We start from the raw sequence: 20,556 nt of genomic DNA, 5'->3' as shown, positions 1-20,556 counted from the left end.
AAGTTCCTGAGTGACTTAGGATGATAAATGCCTCTCTTCCAACCTCTGATGGATGTGTGGCATGAGTGAGATATAAACCTTTATTGTTTCTACCACAACGTATTACTGTATTCATCCTCATAACACCCTCTTAAGAAAGGCAGTGTCAAGTATAATGACCACAGTTTTATAGATGGGAACACAAAGACAAATGGAAGTAGTGACTCTCCAAGATCAGACGAAAACCTGCAGCAAAATTAAGGAGTAATTTTGTGTTTTTATAAATTCAAACTTTTTTCCAGTTTCTTCTCATGATATGTCTCAAATTTAACTTTGGCATTACTTTACCTATAAATTAGCATATTTGGAATCATGCTAATTATTATAATCTAATTTTATTTGAGAAATGTGCACCATAAACCTGGCAATTTCTAATTGAATAAATATATAAAAAAGCAAAAAAAATGCTTATTACTATTTCAAACAACTGAGATTGTTGTTAGTTACTCCAGCATAACTAGCCTGACTATCATGCCAAGTACTTACCTGGGTGTTTTCCATGAATTAACTCATTCACTTCTCCAACAACTGCAATTATTCTCATGTTAGAATTAGAGTGACTGAGGCACAGAAAAGTTAAGTAAGGAACAGAGGTAGAATCTGAATCTGGTAAGAGGTTTATGCTCTTAGTCACTCTGTTATACTACCTCTCAAAGACATTCAAACTCATGTTCAAACAAGGAATTGCAGAGTCATGGGTTTCATTACACATTCATACATATATAGAGAAGAAGGAACTGCCAGTTTTCGTCCTTAGAGTGTGTGTGTATTTTAGGAATACAGGGATGTCACTAGAAATATCAATTACTATTTTAGTGTCAGTACCAGGACAAGAATTATCAAGTATAACAACTAATTAAAATAACAAATATTTTAGAAGTTAAAGATTATTTTTACAAGATCTAAAGACAAGTCTGAGTGTCTGAAAAGACCTTTCCTCACCTTGTAGAAATAGTTGCAAGGACTTTTCCCCCAATTGTCTAAAACAAATTCTCTTGAGGTATAGTTTACAAATGATGAAGTACACACTTGTTCTCAGTGTACAGTTTGATAAGGCTTGACAAATGTGTGTACCTGAATACCTGCCAGCACCATCAAAACACAGAACTTTTGGACATCCCTGGCTTTTCCACTGCAGGGGGCACAGTTTTGATCCCTGGTCTGGAAACTTAAGATCCAGCCAGCCATGTGGCGCAACCAAAGAAAAAAGAACTTTCCCACCAGTCTGCCCAGTCTATCTTGCCTCCATCCCTGGCCTCAGGCAAACATTGATCAACGCTGTGTCACCATAGAGTAGATCTGGCTTTTCTAGAATTCCAAATAAATAGAATGACAATGTGCTTTTTTGTGCCTCGTTTCTTTTGTTCAGTATCATGTTTTTGAGATACTCCATGCTATTGCATGTGTCAGTATCTCATCCCCAAGAAGAGTTTTTAGTAACAGAAGATAGAATAAGTTTCAACTCTGGGCAGAACTTTCATGTTAGGTAGTTATAATAGGAAAAAGGAGTTCAGGAGGGCAGTGGCTAGAAGACAAGGAAGGGAAAAGCCTGCAAAAATTGGGCAAAGGAAGGTCCAAGGACCAGAGTGAGGACCTCAGGTAGAACAAACAGAACTCCAGGCTGGCCCGATTTACATAGGGCAGGCCCAAGGGGAGGGAAAAAAAACATAAAAAGAGGAACCAAAGGGCCAGGGTCCAGTCTCTCCCGTGCTCATGCACACGCGGGTGCTCTCTCTCTCTCCCCCCATGTCTTTTGCGTCGGCATGCCCTCATGCCTCGAGGATGTATTTTCCTTTCATTTTCTAAATAAAACTGAGGTGTAACATGGAGCTGTAACACTGATCTGTCCGAGAGCTGAGAGCTGTAACACGGTCTGTCTGAGGGCTGAGACACATTCTGTCCGAGGGCTTTAACATATCCGTCACTTCAAATTTTTGTTGTGATGAGACAGAACCGAGGAAATTACACACTCCCCTGACATCTTTCATGCCGTGGCTCAGATTTAACCTGGCTGAAACAACCTCGGCACAGCCCCCGCAAGGAGGAGGCCAAGCACAGCAGGAGCCTAACTCGGCGAAAGCTCCTACGGTGGGAGCTGAACACGAAGAAAACCCAGTGTGGGGGAAGTGACAAGCCCAATGTGCTGGAAACTGGGACAGCTAATAACAAACTCAGCAGAAAGTTCATGTAGCTCAGTCTCAAATTCCAGAAGACCTCCAGTTAAGGTAGGTCTCGCTCCTGTGGCTGGAGGCACATATGCCTAACAAAATCTGAATTCCTTTACAATCTCTCATTTCTTCTTTCCTCAAACCTCCAGTGAACAGGCAAGGGGCAGTAGGTGCAATTGAGGAACTCTGGGGAGTCTACTCCTCTGTATGTCCCAAAGACTCTATCTGCAGAGCCCCAGTAGCTGTTATCCAAGCTGGTGGGGGTTCTTCTGTCCTTAATCTTATTTGTGCCAATGAATGAACCTGGGGAGTTCATCTTTCAGTGTCCTATTTTTTTGCCTTTTCATACTATCCATGGGGTTCCCAAGGCAAGAATACTGAAGTGGTTTGCCATTCCCTCCTCCAGTGGACACAGGTCAGGTATTTAGCAGATTTTCTGACAGGCTATGAAAGGGATACGTCAAAGGTAAGAGAAACCCCAGTAAGATGGTAGGCACTGAGAGAGGGCATCAGAGGGCGGACAGATAGAAACCACAATCACAGAAAACTAACCAATCTAACCACATAGACCAAAGCCTTGTCTAACTCAATGAAACGAAGCCATGCTGTGTGGGGCCACCCAAGACAGATGGGTCATGGTGGAGAGTTCTGACAAAATGTGGTCCACTGGAGGAGGGAATGGCAAACCACTTCAGTATTCTTGCCTTGGGAACCCCATGGACAGTATGAAAAGGCAAAAAAATAGGACACTGAAAGATGAACTCCCCAGGTCAGTAGGTGCCCAGTATGCTACTGGAGATCAGTGGAGAAATAACTCCAGAAAGAATGAAGATACAGAGCCAAAGCAAAAACAACACCCAGTTGTGGATGTGACTGGTGATAGAAGCAGGGTCCGATGCTGTAAAGAGCAATATTGCATATGAGAGAGTCATTTCCTAGGCAGGTTGATAGGGAGTCTAGGGGTCCCCAATGAGAGAGGGGTCTGGAATTCTCAAGGAGGAAGAAAGGACAAACTTTTTCTTTCTCCACATTCCTTAGGATTATATAACAATAATGTATCCTGCCTAAGGACAGTCTTTGGATTCAACCTTCTGTTATCTTAAAATGTTAATTATGGGAGTAGACCTGGTCTTTACAAGGATGTATCCTGCCTGAGGACAGTGTTATCTTAAAATGTAAATTATGGGAGTAGGTCTGATGAGGTCTTTACAACCTCCAGACATTCTTTGGATTATATAACCTCATCGTTAACACTAGCAAGCGGGGACTCTTTCTGCCCCCTTCTGATGCCTATGTCAGAAGCTTTCTCTATCTCCTTTATACTTTAATAAAACTTTATTACACAAAAGCTCTGAGCGATCAAGCCTTGTCTCTGGCCCAGGATTGAATTCTTCTCCAGGGCCAAGAATCCCGGTGTATTCGCGTGATTGAACGACAACCTTTCATCTTGGGGGCTCATCCAGGATCCTTCAGGACAAGGTAAGGATGCTTGGAGCTTTAGTTATTTGTTCTCTTAGCGAACACATTTTCTGCTGTACTTTACTAACTCTACCGTGTGCTTGTGTGAATGAATGGCATGCCCTGCGTGAAGCAAGTAAGGAGCCCTGCTCTGCGGTTCCACGGTGATCTCATACGGCTTATGGCAGAAACCTGTCAGGGGTTATACCGACCTGTCAATGCCAAGAGGCACCCAATGTCTCCTTCGGGAACCAACCAGAAATGGGCAAAGCGTGTGGACCGAACTCTCCTTTCTCGGTCAAACTTTCCACTCTCTGACCATTTCATAACTCCTTGGGAATTAGAAGTACTAACCTAATCTATCGGATCATAGACTTTCAAGGGACTTGTGATCTATACTGTTATTGTGTACTGTGGCTTAGGTCCCAAACTTGAATTGGTAGTCAAGAAAGCGCCTAGCCTCGCTAGGAATCGAAAGTTCGGAAGCTAGATGGAGCTCTAGCTCCCAGAACATCTCTGAGGTTAAAGGTTACTCAGATTGGGACTGCGATGGGTTTTTTTTCCTTTGGTAATGCCGGCTCTTAATGGATCAGAGGACGCTATTATACTGGTGTGGTGATGCTTGGAAAGAACATCTCAGTTTTATGTTCGTGTCAGTCTTATTGTGGTCAGGAAATACTCAGGGTCGTGCACAGGCACTCAGGTGACGAATGTTTCCCCTAGTAGTCTTAGCTTGGGAGGCATTCTGGAAGGTTACTCTGATTCACCCTGGGTGACATCAGAGGCAAGCAAGATTAAAGGTGAAGAGCTGGACGTCAAGTAGGGATGCTATCAAGTCTACCCCTGGTACATCCCCACCCCATTTCGGTGGTAGAACCAGGAGGGACCCGGACTGCACCTGCGTCGGTAAGGGACAGACTAAGTCCGACCAGGAAGGAAAAGCTTTCGGTGTAACGTCTGTCTACACCCCCATCTAGAGCAGGGAGGGACACCTCTGGTAAAAAAAAATGGTGCTGGTCGCTTTTTTTCTCTCTTACAGATGGGAGCTAACAATTCCAGCCTCACTCACTTTGAACTGTATCCTGAAAAACTGGGATAGATTTGATCCCCAGGGCTTAAAGAAGACACACCTGGTCTTCCTATGTGATACTGCATGGCCACGGTATCCACTGGAGGATGGTGAACGGTGGCCGGTTGGAGGGTCTCTTAAGTATAATACTGTTCTACAATTAGACCGGTTCTGTAAGGAACAAGGGAAATGGGTAGAAGTAGCATATGTGTTGCCCTTTTTCTCTCTGCGAAATATGCCAGACTTATGTCCTAAGGGTATAGATTTGGGTGTGAAACCTTCAGCTCCCTCCTTTACATCTCCTGTCTCAGTACGACCTCAGACTACTCTGGTTTCAGTAGAAACTCAGACCATCGAAGTAAGAGATGAGATGGAGGACAGGAGACAAAGAGAAGAGGAAAAACAGGTTTCTCCAGTCTATCCCTGGGATCATATGCGCAGAGCAGCCAAAGAGACTGAGGAACAGCCACACAAGCTGTTGCCTCTTTATGAAACACCCACAGGGAGAAATAATCAGTCTGTGAGAGTTAATAAGCCTTTCTCTTATCAAGAAATACAAAGAATCAAGGAGGATCTGGGAGACTATTTAGAGGACCCAGAAAAATATATTAGAGCTTTTAAAGGTGTTACTATGCTTTATGACCTCACTTGGAAGGATGTGATGTATATCTTGGGACAAACGCTGACTCCCAAGTCAAAGACTCGAGTTTTGGGAAAAGCGGTTGCTTATGGGGATGAATGGCTTGGTAATGAATCAGTAGGGAAGAGGGAGAACGAGATAGTGGCCCTCCCCACTGGGAATCAGGCGGTCCCAACTATAGAACCAGACTTGGACTACAACACAGCTAAAGGAAGATGGGATCAGAGTCATTTTGTTAGATGTATTCTTGAAGGACTTAGGCGCGTTCTAAGCCTTTAAACTATGGCAAATTGGCAGACATAGAACAGGAGGAGAAGGAAGCTCCTGGTAAATTCCTAGATAGACTGAGAGAAGGCCTTTGCAGATTCACTGAGATTGATCCTGAAAGTGAAGAGGGAAAAGTGATCTTAAAGAACAGATTTCTCACTCAGTTGGCTCCAGATATCTGCTGTAAGCTATTAAAACAGGCGTATGGACCAAATCAGTCTTTAGATACTCTGTTACAACTGGCTCAGACAGTCTATTATGGTAGGGAATATGAGGAAAAGAAAGAAAGGCAAAAAAAGACAAAGGAAAAGGCGGAAGCCTTCGCCATGGCTATGAAAAATGTTCTTAAACAGCCTGAGAAAAATGCCCAGAGGGACGCAGGTGAAAAGGGATGGGCTTGCTATTACTGTGGAAAGGAGGGGCACCTCAAGCGGGATTGCCCTCAGGCATCTAAGCCGCCGCCCCCCCCCCCCCCCCCCCCCCGCCGGCTCCATGTCCGGTCTGCAAAGGACCACACTGGAAGAGAGACCACCCCCAGAGGCGTAGGTCTCCGGGGTCGGACTCTCAAGACAATCAGGACTGAAGGTGCCCGGGGGTCCCCACACAAGCTCCTGTCCTAATTACACCTGAGGAACCCCGGGTATTAATTGTCAGGGGCCAATCCGTCGATTTCCTTTTAGATACTGGGGCAACTTATTCTGTGCTTACTGAAGCCCCTGGCCCACTTTCTTCCCTATCCGCTTCTGTAATGGGACTGTCTGGACGAGCCAAAAGGTATTATTTCTGCTATTCTTTATCTTGCAACTGGGATTCTGTGCTGTTTTCACACTAGTTTCTGATCGTGCCAGAATCTCCCTCACCCTTTTTGGGAAGGGATATACTGAGCAAGGTCCATGCCTCTGTTTTCATGAATATGGAGCCCTTCCTTTCTCTCCCTTTAGTTGAACAAAATGTAAATCCTAGAGTATGAGCTGATGGAAAATCTGTGGGTCGAGCACAAAATGCTAATCCTGTAGTTGTTAAGCTCAAAGACCCGCACGTATTTCCACATAAGAAGCAGTATCCACTGAAACCTGAAGTTAAGGAAGAGTTAAAACCCATCATCGAAAATTTAAAGGAGCAGGGACTATTAATTCCCTGTAACAATCTTTGCAACACTCCTATTTTGGGTATAAAGAAATCGAATGGTAAATGAAGACTAGTTCAAGATTTATGAATAATAAATGAGGCTGTCGTTCCTTTACACCCCGTGGTGCCTAATCCTTATACTCTATTGTCTGAAATTCCTGAACGGGCCAAATATTTCTCAGCAATTGATTTTAAGGATGCTTTCTATTCAGTGCCTTTGGTGGAAGAAATTTCTATTTACCTTTGAAGACCCTACGCAGCCAGCTTCTCAGTTAACCTGGACAGTTTTGCCCCAGGGATTTCGTGACAGTCCTCACTTATTCGGACAAAGTTTGTCACGGGATCTACAAAACTTTAATAGCTCTGAAGCAGTGGTGTTACAATATGTAGATGATATTTTGCTCTGTGCTGAGACAGAGGAAGCTTGTTCGCGAGCCTCAGAAGATTTCTTAAACTTTCTGGCAGACTGTGGTTACAAGGCATCAAGAGAAAAGGCTCAGCTTTGTCAACAATCGGTTAGATATCTGGGCCTAATCATATCAGAAGGGACTAGGGCCATAGGCCCTGAGAGAATTAAACCTATACTAAATCACCCCCTACCTATGACTTTAAGACAATTGAGAGGATTTTTGGGAATCACAGGTTACTGTTGCATTTGGATTCCGGGTTATGGGGAACTTGCCCGGCCTTTATATAAACTTATAGCTGAAACTCGGCAGACCCAAACCGACAAACTGGTTTGGTCTCCAGAAACTCAAAAGGCTTTTAAGATTCTTCAGACTGCTCTCCTGCAAGCTCCAGCTCTGAGCTTGCCCACAGGGTCAAATTTAATTTGTTTGTCACTGAAAGAAAAGGTGTGGCATTGGGAGTTTTGACACAACCCCGAGGGCCTCACCAGCAACCTATTTCTTATCTAAGCAGAGAATTAGATGTAGTTTCATGTGGGTGGCCCCACTGCCTAAGAGTAATTGGGGCAGCGGCTTTATTAGCACCTGAAGCTTTAAAAATAATTAATGGACGAAACCTTACTGTACTGACTTCTCATGATGTGAGTGGAATATTAAATTCTAAGTTTAATATTTGGATGACAGACAGTAGGCTTCTTAAGTATCAGTCATTGTTGTTAGAAGGACCAGTAACTAAGCTTAAAGTTTGTGGAAATTTAAATCCTGCCACTTTCCTTCCTGAGAAGGAAAATGAAACACCTGATCACGATTGTTCTCAATTCCTAACTTTAAACTATGCAGCTCGGGAGGATCTAAAGGATACCCCATTAGACAATCCTGACATGGAAATATTTACAGATGGCAGTTCTTTTGTTTGGGATGGAAAGCGTAAAGCAGGTTACGCCGTGGTGACTGCTGAACAGGTTTTGGAAGCAAAATCTCTCCCCCAGGGAACCAGTGCTCAGTTAGCGGAGCTTGTGGCTCTGACCCGAGCTCTAGGGTTAAGCAAAGGGCAGCGGATGGGCCTGATAATCTATGTGAGTCTACTTCTGCTTGTTAGGTAGGTAGAATAGGGAAAAAGAGTCCAAAATGGCGGTGGCTAAAAGACAAGGAAGGTCCGAGGACCAGAGTGTAAACTTCAGGCAAAACAAACAGAACAAACAGCACTCCTGGCTAAGCCCAATATGCATAGGGCAGGCCCAAGTGGAGGAAAAAACATGTAAAAGGAGGAGCCAAAGCGCTTTCTATCGGACTCTCTCCTGCGTGCATGCGCGCGCGCGCTCTCTCTCTTTCTCTCTCTCTCTTTCTCTCTCTCTCTTTCTCTCTCTCTCTCTCCCTCCCCACGCACTCCTCCACTCTCTTCTCTTCGAGTCTTGGATTCTCCTGCTATCTTCTAAATAAAATGAAGCTGTAACACTGATTTGCCTAAGAGCTGTAATACGGTTTGTCCAAGACCCGAGAGCTGTGATGTGCTGAGGGCTTTAATGTCCGTTGCTCCAAATCTTTGTTGTGATGAGACAAAGAACCGAGGAACATACGCGTGACATGCTGACTCCAAAAATCCTGAGTCTGCCGTTGGATCCTCAAGACAATGTCTTCCTGTCCTGGGCTCACTCCTATTCTGCATTCCACAATCGGTCTAACTGCTGGGTCTGTGGAGCACTCCCCTCTTCATCAGTGGAAGGCTTCCCGTGGTGGACATCCCCACTTCAAGTAAAAGACTTTCTCCAAGTCTGTGAATACCTTCGACAACAATCACATGCGATGCCTCTTCTTCATCTGATGACAATTACCAACCCTAAAATGGACTGGTGCAACACTTTGTACTCTAACTATGGACATAATGTGACTTTTAATTTTGGTTATACATTGTCTCAGTTCAATGACTATTTTGCTACATATAAGGTAAATAGGTCTAGATCTAATGGTTTTTTACCTGACGTTTATCAAATATGGGATGAGGTTATATGGCTAACTCCTGAAAAAGGACGTTTAATATCTACTGCCTCTATATGCTGGGAACAAACAGAGCCGTCCCCAAAAGTTAGCCAACAACTTAATTACAATGATTGGAAACAATTGGGATTTTTGTCTCAGGAAACATGCAATGTAATCATTCCCATGTTTTCCAATCCCAGTTCAGGTTCTCCCTTTGTCTGGCCAGACACGAATTGGGACTGGATATCTCAGTCGCGCTGGCTTGCTCCAAACGGGACTTATTGGATATGTGGCTCTTACCTATGGGCATGGCTTCCCCCTGGTTGGATAGGGAGATGCACCCTGGGTCTAGCCTTTACTCATGGCTTTATATTTTCAGAGCTTCCAGAAAAGCCTGCCAATTTACCCCACCTTAGAACTCGGTGGGCAAGGTCTGTATTTCATTGGTATGATTATTTGGCTGCAGCGTTTGTTCCCTCTTTGGGAACTACAGATGTTATGTTACGAGTGGATGCTTTGATAATTTTACTCAACAGGCATTACAAGATTCTCAAAAGGCTATTTCAGCTCTTAATGCTGAACAAGCACAAATTAGAAAGGTGGTTTTACAAAACAGATTGGCTCTAGATATTCTGACAGCTGCACAAGGAGGAACTTGTGCCATTATTCATACCCAATGCTGTACATATATACCTGATATGAGCACGAATGTTACTCATTTTACTAACCACATGAACAAGATGATTAGGGCCATAGATACTCCTGAAGCCTCAATTGCCTCACTTTGGGAGACGTTAACTAGTTCCCCATGGTGGACAACTATCTTAATTACAATAATTCTGGTTGTTTTGTTCTTGCTGTTTGCTCCCTGCATCTGTAATTGTATAACTGGATTTGTTTCTAGCCGCATGAAAGCTTTTAAGTTACAAATGGTTGCTCAAACTCCTGCTACTGCTGTAGCTTCCTCCAACTACTATTTGGGGACCCTGGATCAGATATCCTCAATATGAGGATTAGGAGAATATGTTGCCTCACCAATTTAGGGACAATGCCCCCTGTCAGCTCGGAAGCAGTTATGGAACGAGAACGACGCCCCTTTTCCCTAGGCAACATAATTCTAAAAGAAAAGGGGGGAATGAGAGAGTCATTTCCTAGGCAGGTTAATAGGGAGTCTAGGGGTCCCCAAGGAGAGAGGGGTCTGGAATTCTCAAGGAGGAAGAAAGGACAAACTTTTTTTTCTTTCTCCACATTCCTTAGGATTATATAACAATAATGTATCCTGCCTAAGGACAGTCTTTGGATTCAACCTTCTGTTATCTTAAAATGTTAATTATGAGAGTAGACCTGGTCTTTACAAGGATGTATCCTGCCTGAGGACAGTGTTATCTTAAAATGTAAATTATGGGAGTAGGTCTGATGAGGTCTTTACAACCTCCAGACATTCTTTGGATTATATAACCTCATTGTTAACACTAGCAAGCAGGTACTCTTTCTGCCCCCTTCTGATGCCTATGTCAGAAGCTTTCTCTATCTCCTTTATACTTTAATAAAACTTTATTACACAAAAGCTCTGAGCGATCAAGCCTCGTCTCTGGCCCCGGATTGAATTCTTCTCCTCCGGGGGCCAAGAATCCCGGTGTATTCGCGTGATTCAACAGCAACCTTCCACATAGGAACCTGGAATGTCAGGTCCATGAATCAAGGCAAAGTGGATGTAGTCAAACAGGAGATTGCAAGAGTGAACGTCAACATTTTAGGAATCAGCAAACTAAAATGGACTGGAATGGGTGAATTTAACTCAGATGACCATTATATCTACTACTGTGGGCAAGAATCCCTTAGAAGAAATGGAGTAGCCATCATAGTCAACATAAGAGTCTGAAATGCAGTACTTGGATGCAGTCTCAAAAATGACAGAATGATCTCTGTTTGTTTCCAAGGCAAACCATTCAATATCATGGTAATCCAAGTCTTTGCCCTGACCAGTAACACTGAAGAAGCTGAACAGTTCTATGAAGACCTACGAGACCTTTTAGAATTAACACCCAAAAAAGATATCCTTTTCATTATAGGGGACTGGAATGCAAAAGTAGGAAGTCAAGAAACACCTGGAGTAACAGGCAAATTTGGCTTTGGAGTACAGAATGAAGCAGGGCAAAGGCTAACAGAATTTTGCCAAGAGAACACACTGGTTATAGCAAATACCCTCTTCCAACAACACAAGAGAAGAGTCTACACATGGACATCTCCAGATGGCCAACACTGAAATCAGACTGATTATATTATTTGCAGCCAAAGATGGAGAAGCTCTATACAGTCAGCAAAAACAAGACTGGGAGCTGACTTTGGCTCAGATCATGAACTCCTTATTGCCAAAATCAGACTTCAGTTGAAGAAAGTAGGGAAAACCACTAGGCCATTCAGGTATGACCTAAATAAAATCCCTTACAATTATAGGAAGTGAGAAATAGATTTAAGGGACTAGATCTAATACACAGAGTGCCTGATGAACTATGGACAGAGGTCCATGACATTGTACAGGAGACAGGGATCAAGACCATCCCCAAGAAAAAGAAATGCAAAGAAGCAAAATGGCCATCTGAGGAGGCCTTACAAATAGCTGTGAAAAGAAGGAAAGTGAAAAGCAAAGGAGAAAAGGAAAGATATACCCATTTGAATGCAGAGTTCCAAAGAATAACAAGGAAAGATAAGAAAGCCTTCCTCCGTGATAAGTGGAAAGAAATAGAGAAAAACAATAGAATGGGAAAGACTAGAGATCTCTTCAAGAAAATGAGAGATACCAAGGGAACATTTCATGCAAAGATGAGCTCAATAAAGGACAGAAATGATATGGGCCTAACAGAAGTAGAAGATATTAAGGTGTCAAGAATACACAGAAGAACTGTACAAAAAAGATCTTCATGACCCAAATGATCATGATGGTGTCATCACTCACCTAGAGCCAGACATCCTGGAATGTGAAGTCAAGTCAGTCTTAGGAAGCATCACTGTGAACAAAGCTAGTGGAGGTGATGAAATTCCAGTTGAGCTATTTCAAATCCTGAAAGATGATGCTGTGGAAGTGCTGCACTCAGTATGTCAGCAAATTTGGAAAACTCAGCAGTGGCCACAGGACTGGAAAAGGTCAGTTTTCATTCCAGTCCCAAAGAAAGGCAATGCCAAAGAATGCTCAAACTACTGCACAATTGCACTCATCTCACATGCTAGTAAAGTAATGCTCAAAATTCACCAAGCCAGGCTTCAATGATACGTGAACTGTGAACTTCCAGATGTTCAAGCTGGTTTTAGAAAAGTCAGAGGAACCAGAGATCAAATTGCCAACATCTGCTGGATCATCGAAAAAGCAAGAGAGTTCCAGAAAAACATCTATTTCTGCTTTATTGACTATGCCAAAGCCTTTGACTGTGTGGATCACAATAAACTGTGGAAAATTCTTCAAGAGATGGGCATACCAGACCACCTGACCTGCCTCTTGAGAAATTTGTATGCAGGTCAGGAAGCAACAGTTAGAACTGGACATGGAACAACAGACTGGTTCCAAATAGGAAAAGGAGTACGTCAAGGCTGTATATTGTCACCCTGCTTATTTAACTTATATGCAGAGTACATCATGAGAAATGCTGAGCTGGATGAAGCACAAGCTGGAATCAAGATTGCTGTGAGAAATATCATTAACCTCAGATATGCAGATGACACCACCCTTATGGCAGGAAGTTAAGAAGAACTAAAGAGCCTCTTGATGAAAGTGCAAGAGGAGAGTGAAAAAGTTGGCTTAAATCTCAACATTCAGAAAACTAAGATCATGGCATCTGGTCCCATCAGTTTATGGCAAATAGATGGGAAACAGTGGAAACAGTGTCAGACTTTGTTTTTGGGGGCTCCAAAATCACTGCAGATGGTGACTGCAGCCATGAAATCAAAAGACTCCTTGGAAGGAAGGTTATGACCAACCTAGACAGCATATGAAAAAGCAGAGACATTACTTTGCCAACAAAGGTCCATCTAGGTTTTCCAGTAGTCATGTATGGATTTGAGAGTTGGACTATAAGGAAAGCTGAGCGTCGAAGAATTGATGCTTTTGAACTGTGGTGTTGGAAAAGACTCTTGAGAGTCCCTTGGACTGCAAGGAGATCCAACCAGTCCATCCTAAAGGAGATCAGTCCTGGGTGTTCATTGGAAGGACTGATGCTGAAGCTGAAACTCCAATACTTTGGCCACCTGATGGGAAGAGCTGACTCATTTGAAAAGACCCTGATGCTGGGAAAGATTGAAGGTGAGAGGAGAAGGGGACGACAGAGGATGAGATGGTTGGATGACATCACCGACTCAATGGACATGAGTTTGGATAAACTCCAGGATTTGTTGATGGACAGGGAGGCCTGGAATGCTGCAGTCCGTGGAGTCGCAAAGAGTCGGACGTGACTGAGCAACTGAACTGAACTGAACCGAATGGAACTTTGTGGTGATGCACCTCACCACTAGGCGGAGCTTGTTCTATTATTTTCTGTTCTAAACATTAAAAAGTCTTCTGGATGATGTGCCATCAACAATGGTAAATGTAGGGAACTCCCCGGTGGTCCAGTTGATAAGACTTGGCCCTTTCACTGCCAGGTCCGGGCTTCAATCCCTGGTCAGGGAACTAAGATCCTGTGTGCATGTGTACATGCTAAGTTGTTTCAGTCATATCCAACTCTTTGCAACTCTATGGACTGTGGCCCACCAGGCTCTTCTATCCATGGATTCTTCAGGCAGGAATACTGGAGTGGGTTTCCTTGCCCTACTTCAGGGGATCTTCCTGACCCAGGGATCAAACCCATGTCTTATGTCTCCTGCATTGGCAGGTTCTTTACCACTAAGAGGCACCTGCGAAGCCCACAGGATCCTGCAAGCTGTGAAAAAAAAAAAAAAATGGACAATGAAGTTTTGGGTGTGTTTCCCTGAGCAAGTCATTTCACCTTGCCTCTCATTCAGCTTCAGTTTGCTCATCTGTAGCAGAGAACAAATAAGTCCACTTTACAGTCTTCCAGAGCAGAAATTCTGCTGGGAGTGGGGGGAGCGGGGAGAGTGTGCTGTTACTAATGTGATCAAGCGGTAGGAATCCAGGGAGCACTCTAAAGGTCCCAGATCACCTTTACTCAAGTGATAACCTGTATTCTCTCACTTATGGGGTAAGGTCCAGGTCACTGTGGTTATGAAAGGAGGACTGGCTGCCAGACTCACAGTTTGGCTCATGCCAGGCAGCCAGACCTCCAGGTCAGGGCCCTGACTGCAAATGTGGTCGACAGCAGCTATCCCAGGAGGAAGTTTTGTCCCATCAGGAAACAAAAGAGCTGACATCTGAGCCAAGCTTAGAAACATGACCCAGAGAACAGGAGAAAGAACTATGCAGCCTCCAAGAGAAGCCTGGGAAGGTATTTCTGGGGCCCAGGAGCAAGATTACCAGTATAAAAGTTACAGGGAAGAACTGACTCCATGTTAGATCTGTTTCTTTTACTTTAACCTTTGCTTCTCATTGCTTTTGTTAAGTAAAAGGATACTGTCCATACAAAATAGCCTGCCTCAGGGAACCCAGCCCCTCTGCCAGAAGGTTAAACCAAAACACCTTTGTTCAGGACCATGTTCACCTGTGGATGGCTACAGGAAGGAAGACATTAACTCATACCCTCCCCAAGATTGGCCATTCTAGAAGATAGCTGCAAGATTAATGGCCTTTTTACTTTAATCCTCCCATCCCCCCATATTCTATAAAAGAACCTGGCATCCAGACCCTGATAAAGATGGTTATCTTGAGACATTAGTCTGCCATCTTGTCAGTCAGCCAGCTTTCCTGGTAAAGTTGTATTACTTGCCTTGACACCTCTCTCTGTTAAGTGGACTATTGTGTAGTGAGTAGAGAGAGCTTGGACTCGGTAACAGAAGGGTGCTGTGGGATGGGGGAGATGCATAGAAAAGTCACAGACTTAGGGCAGACTTACAGTCAAATAGCATCATGACTCCATGCTTTAGACATACAATGAAGATGAATGAAACGTATGAAGAGAAAAGATTCAGAAAGATCTAGTCAAGATGAAAATTAGCAAGACATCTTTGTGAAGCAGACACAAGCAGAGGTGGTCAAAGGGGAGAGGCATGGGCCTGGGCTGGGTCCAGAGAGGGGCTGGTGGCTGGGCGATTTTCTTTAGCTTTCATGTAGTCAGTTCAGTTCAGTTCATTTCAGTCACTGAATTGTGTCCGACTCTTTTCGACCCCATGGTCTGCAGCGCGCCAGGCCTCCCTGTCCATCACCAACTTCCGGAGTTTACTCAAACTCATGTCCATTGAGCCCGTGATGCCATCCAACCATCTCATCCTCTGTTCTCTTCTCCTCCCGCCTTCAATCCTTCCCAGCATCAGGGTCTTTTCAAATAAGTCAGTTCATATGGAGTAGCTGGGACTAAAAACGCCCGTGTGCACAACCTCATGGAGAGTGCCTGGGAAAGATGAACAGGGAAAGGGACAGGAAAGTCGAAAAGGGGAAGATGAACAGACTCTCCAGTCCCAGCAGCTCCATCTTGAGGAAACACCTGGGGAAAGTATCATGTGTGAGCCAAAGGTCAGGAGGCATGTGAAGAATGTGCTGATGGTAAAGTGAAATCGGGAAACCACCTAAATGCTCAAAGGAAAGGGTGAAATCAAGACCTTTGTGTGGTGTAATTCATGCAATGGGATACTCTCCAGTCATTGAAATGGACAGAGCAGAGCTATACATGTCAGCATGGCTGGATCTGGCAAAGCACTACCCAGCTGTGCCTGGCTTGCTGGGGCTGGGAGCGGGGAATGTCTCTCCTGGGGATGCTGATGGCAGTGCTTTGTTATTCAGTCTACCCCAGGCATTCCTGAGAGGAAATAGACAGGGTTGTTCCGGATTGTGAGACGTGTCAGGGGTAGATCAGGGAGAGATGAGATGACCTGAAGGTGCTAACTTAAAAAAAATAATTAAATATTTCTTTTTATTTATTTACTGCACTGGGTCTTAGTTTTGGCATTCAGGATCTAGTTCCCTGACCAGGGATCGAACGCCCCCGCCCCAGCCTCTGGCATTGGGACCATGGGATCCATTGGCCACTGGATCATCAGGTAAGTCCCAAGGGTGCTAACTTCTATCAGGTGCTTCAAGTAAGAAGTTACATGTCCCTTACTCCTCTGGTTTAGAACTAGCATCTGCCTTTTTCCTTTCCGTAGAAGGCCTTCCTTTTATGTAGGTGCTAATGGAAAGCAGGTATTGAGTCTTGAGAATGTTGCAAGAGAAAAAATTTTCAGGAATTTCCTCTTTCTATAACAACAGAGGATAGACACCACTCCAGGTCATATAAAATTGATTTAAAGGCTCTTATCTGAATAAAGTGTAGAATTGAGACTACTTATGAACAAAAGTTGGTGATGGACAAGGAGGCCTGGCGTGCTGCGATTCATGTCACAAAGAGTCGGACACGACTGAGCAACTGATCTGATCTGATGTGATGAAACGTCAGGGCAGTGTGTAATTTCCTTGGTTCTGTCTCGTCACAACAAAAATTTAAAGTGACAGATATTAAAGCCCTTGGACAGAACGTGTCTCAGCTCTCGAAAGACCGTGTTACAGCTCTCAGCTCTCGGCCAGATCACTGTTACAGCTCCGTTTTATTTAGAAAATAAAAGGAAAATACATCCTCATGGCGTGAGGGCATGCCAACCCAAAAGACGCAAAGAGGAAAGAGAGAGCGAGCACGGACATGAGCGGGTGAGAGAGACCCCCAGCGCTTTGGCTCCTCATTTTATATGTTTTTTTCCTCCCTCTGGGCCTGCCCTATGTAAATTGGGCCAGCCAGGAGTGCTGTTTGCTCTACCTGAAGTCTTCACTCCAGTCCTCAGACCTTCCTCTGTTCTATTTTCGTGGGCTTTTCCCTTCCTTGTCTTTTAGCCACTGCCCTTCTGGACTCCTTTTTCCTATTCGAACTACCTAACATTCCCCCTCAATAGATGGGAGGCCCAGTTCTTTGGGAATAGGGGCGTCAAGGTCTTTCTGGCTACTTCCTGCTGAACTGGTATGGCGAAGGGCATTGGGCCTCCCCCTCTTGCCAGTCTCAGGCCTCAGAGTCCTTATAGCGGTGTCCATCTAAGGGTGAGCAATATTTTCCATGGTCGGTTGTAACTTTATATATCCTTGTTGAACTGGCACTGCATGTTGTAGCTTGTTGACCTGGGTAGAGACAAAATGGGTTAGACAATTGATAAAACATGGAGCAATCATAAGCAGCATCAATATGGCATAACAAGGGCTAGTTAGGGGCATTAGCCAACTCCAAATTCCCATCACCAGGATGGCTCAAGTCCCTCCTTGTTCAGGGATCAGAAGATCTATCTCCTGTCTGTTTTGGAATACAACCCCTGCCAAGCTGTGTTGGTTCTTTAGAGCTGTCCTGAGAAACCTTATCCCCAGAAACTAGATTTTGGGGGTGTTCATTAGAATGACACTCATTGGTAGTCCTGAATAGGCATCTAAGATCTCCCAGGGGCTCACAGGTGTATTGAGTATCCTCTTCTGTTTTCTTCCACGGCTTGACTCGTAAGTAGTGAATCCAGGAGTCATGTCCTGGTCCCTTGACTGCTGTGGGGGTAGAAAGTATTACAGGGTAGGGACCCTTCCATGTGGGCTGGAGTTGAGCCTTTGGGGACCCATCTTTCCAGACTTTAATTAGGACTTGAGTCCCTGGGGCATATGGCAGTGACTCCTTAGAATCTTTTGTGTCCTAGTTGACACCCCACAAGCATATATCCTGTTGGAATTGACCAACGGCCATGGTATAAGACTGGAGGGTCTGAGATTCTGGATCTAGGAAGAGGTCATTGACGTAAAGAAAAGGTCCCCCATATAGCATCTCAGAAGGACTAAGACCAATCTCTTCCTGAGGGGCAATTCGGGTGTGGTGGAGAGCTATTGATAAAGCCTCCTTCCATCCCAGAGAGGTCTCCTGGGTTATCTTTTTTATCGCTGATTTTAAGAATTGGTTGGCTCTTTCTACTTTTCCTGAAGGCCTCCAGGCACAATGGAGATAATAAGTAATGCCCAATGCTTTTGAGACCCCTTGGGTGACCTTAGAAGTAAATGATGTCCCGTTGTCACTTTGTAATGACCTGGGCAGACCAAATCTTGGAATAATTTCACAGAGCAGTTTTTTCATCACCTCCTCAGCCCTCTCAGTCCAGGTGGGAAAGCCTTCAATCCATCCTGTGAATGTATCTATCATGACTAATAGGTATTTATACCCTTGAGAAACTGGCATCTGGGTGAAGTCCATCTGCCAGTCCTCTCCTGGGTAGGCCCCACGTCGTTGGACTGGCTGGGCCGGCTGGGGTCTTCGAGCTCCTTGGGAGTTGTTTAATTGGCAAGTGGGACAAGAGGAGACCACCTGCCTTACAGTCGTTTGGAGGCCTGTTCCTCTGAAGGACCTTTCTAGTAATCTTTGAAGGGCCTTTTCCCCTAAATGAGTGGTGGCATGTAAGGAGTTAACCAACTTCCATTGGAAGTTCCCAGGCAGAAAAAGGAGTCCCTCCTTTTAGAACCACCCCATATGATCTTCTTGAAAGTCCTCACTCTTAGCTTTAAGAGTCTCACCTTCAGTATATGAAGGAGTTTCTGGCAAATTAGTCTGTGAACTAAGGTGGCAACCTCTATTAGGTCATGATTCTGTAATGCTGCTCTCTTAGCTGCCTGATCAACTGCTTGGTTCCCTCGTGCCACTTCTGTGCTCCCTTTTTAGTGTCCTTTACAGTGGGAGGCTGAAACCTCAGCGGGCAGATGGACTGCCTCCAAGAGTCTAAGGATTTGATCACCATATTTGATTGGGGACCCTCGGGTGGTAAAGTGGTGGCCTCTTTCTTTCCAAATAGCAGCATGCACATGTAGCAACAGAAAGACATACTTGGAGTCAGTGTAAATAGCTACTCTTTTTCCTTTTCCCAGCTCTAAAGCTCGAGTCAGGGCTATGAGCTCAGCTTATTGGGCTCAAGTACCTGGTGGCAAAGGTTTAGCCACTACCGTGTCAAAATTGGAGACTACTGCATATCTGGCTCTTCTTTTTCCATACAAGACAAAGCTGCTGCCATCAATGTACCAGATTTCCTCAGAATTGGTCAGAGGATCTTCCAACAATCCTTCTCGGGGTTTTGTCCAGTGAGCCAAGGTTTCTAGGCAAGAGTGAAAGGGGAGAGAGCCCTCGGGGGTAGGTAGGAGGGTGGCTGGGTCAAGAACCTCACAAGGGGATATAGTGAGGCCTGGATTTTCCATCAGCAGTACTTGATATCTGAGGATTCTTTAATCAGACATCCATAAATGTCCTCCCCCATTTAGGAGTTGTTTCACTCAGGGGCTGGTAAAAATAGTTAGTTTGCCCCCAAAAGAGAGTTTTAAAGCATCTTCTATCAGGACTGCAGTAGCTGCAAGATTTTGAAGGCAGGGAGAAATTTCTTCCCAATAAGGGAAGAAACTGGTGGGAAAATATTTGTCCATCCCAGTAACAAAGTGCTCAGGTGAATCTTTTAGTAGTTGTTTTTCCTGTAGCATCCAAATGGTATAGATTTGGGAGGAGAAGGCTCCAGAGTAGGAGGTCAGGACAGAATAGGTAGCCCCCATATCAACCAAGAAATTCTCGGACCTACCTACCACATCCAGTTGCACCCTTGGCTAAGCCCCATGATGGTTATCTGTGACAAGTGGGCTGGCCAAAGTGGGCTGCTTCAGTCCTGTTGAACCCTCGTGAGGGAAGGCTTGGTGCTTGACCTTGAGGCTCTTGCGTCCTGAGGGCAGAGTGCCACCCAATGTCCCAGTTGATGGCATTTACAGCAAGCCACTTTAGGAGACTTGTCACGGTTTGGACACTCTTTGGCCCAATAGCCCACCTATCTATAGATTAGGCATTTGCCTAGTGCCTTGTCCTTCAAGGACTCGGGGTTTGCCATAGGGCCTCCCTGGAGGGCGGCCAGCATCTGGGCATGCCTTGTCTCTTTCCTTTTCTCCTTCTGGGCCTTGGCTTCTTCTGTTCTCTGTTATAAAAGGTATTGGTGGCTGTCTGGACCATCTCATCTAAAGAGGCAGCAGGGTCCTGCTGCTGTAGCTGCTGTAACTTAATTCTGATATCTGATGCACATTGGGACAGGAATTTGTCCTTTAAAATCACCCGTCTCTCATAAGAGTCTAAGTCCACATTGGTTAAATTTTGCAGGGCCTCTTTTAGCCTTTCCAGAAAGGCAGTGGGGTTCTCATTAGGCTCCTGAGTTATTGCTGAGACCCAGGCATAGCTGATTACTTTTTGCTGGGATGCTTTCAGTCCTGCCTTCACATAGATTAGAAAATGATCCTTTTCC

The 20,556-nt window shown here is 44.6% G+C and overlaps 1 protein-coding gene across 1 annotated transcript in view; it reads left to right on the top strand.

The window, feature by feature from the left end:
* LOC147345052 (uncharacterized) overlaps positions 1-7,852 on the top strand; it is a 29,587-nt gene extending 21,735 nt beyond the window's left edge. Inside the window, exons 3-4 of the mRNA XM_086374736.1 lie at positions 3,607-3,686; positions 4,705-7,852. Coding sequence (XP_086230862.1) covers positions 3,607-3,686; positions 4,705-5,653 — 1,029 coding nt within the window. The 3' untranslated portion in view covers positions 5,654-7,852. The remainder of the gene's footprint in view (positions 1-3,606; positions 3,687-4,704) is intronic.
* Positions 7,853-20,556: the final 12,704 nt, after the last annotated feature.

The sequence above is a fragment of the Bos grunniens genome, chromosome 25, assembly GCF_055505025.1.
Source record: "Bos grunniens cultivar Pamir isolate PY7600 chromosome 25, Bosgru_T2T1.0, whole genome shotgun sequence".
Lineage (NCBI taxonomy): Eukaryota > Metazoa > Chordata > Mammalia > Artiodactyla > Bovidae > Bos > Bos grunniens.
This window is presented reverse-complemented; position numbering and strand designations above follow the sequence as displayed.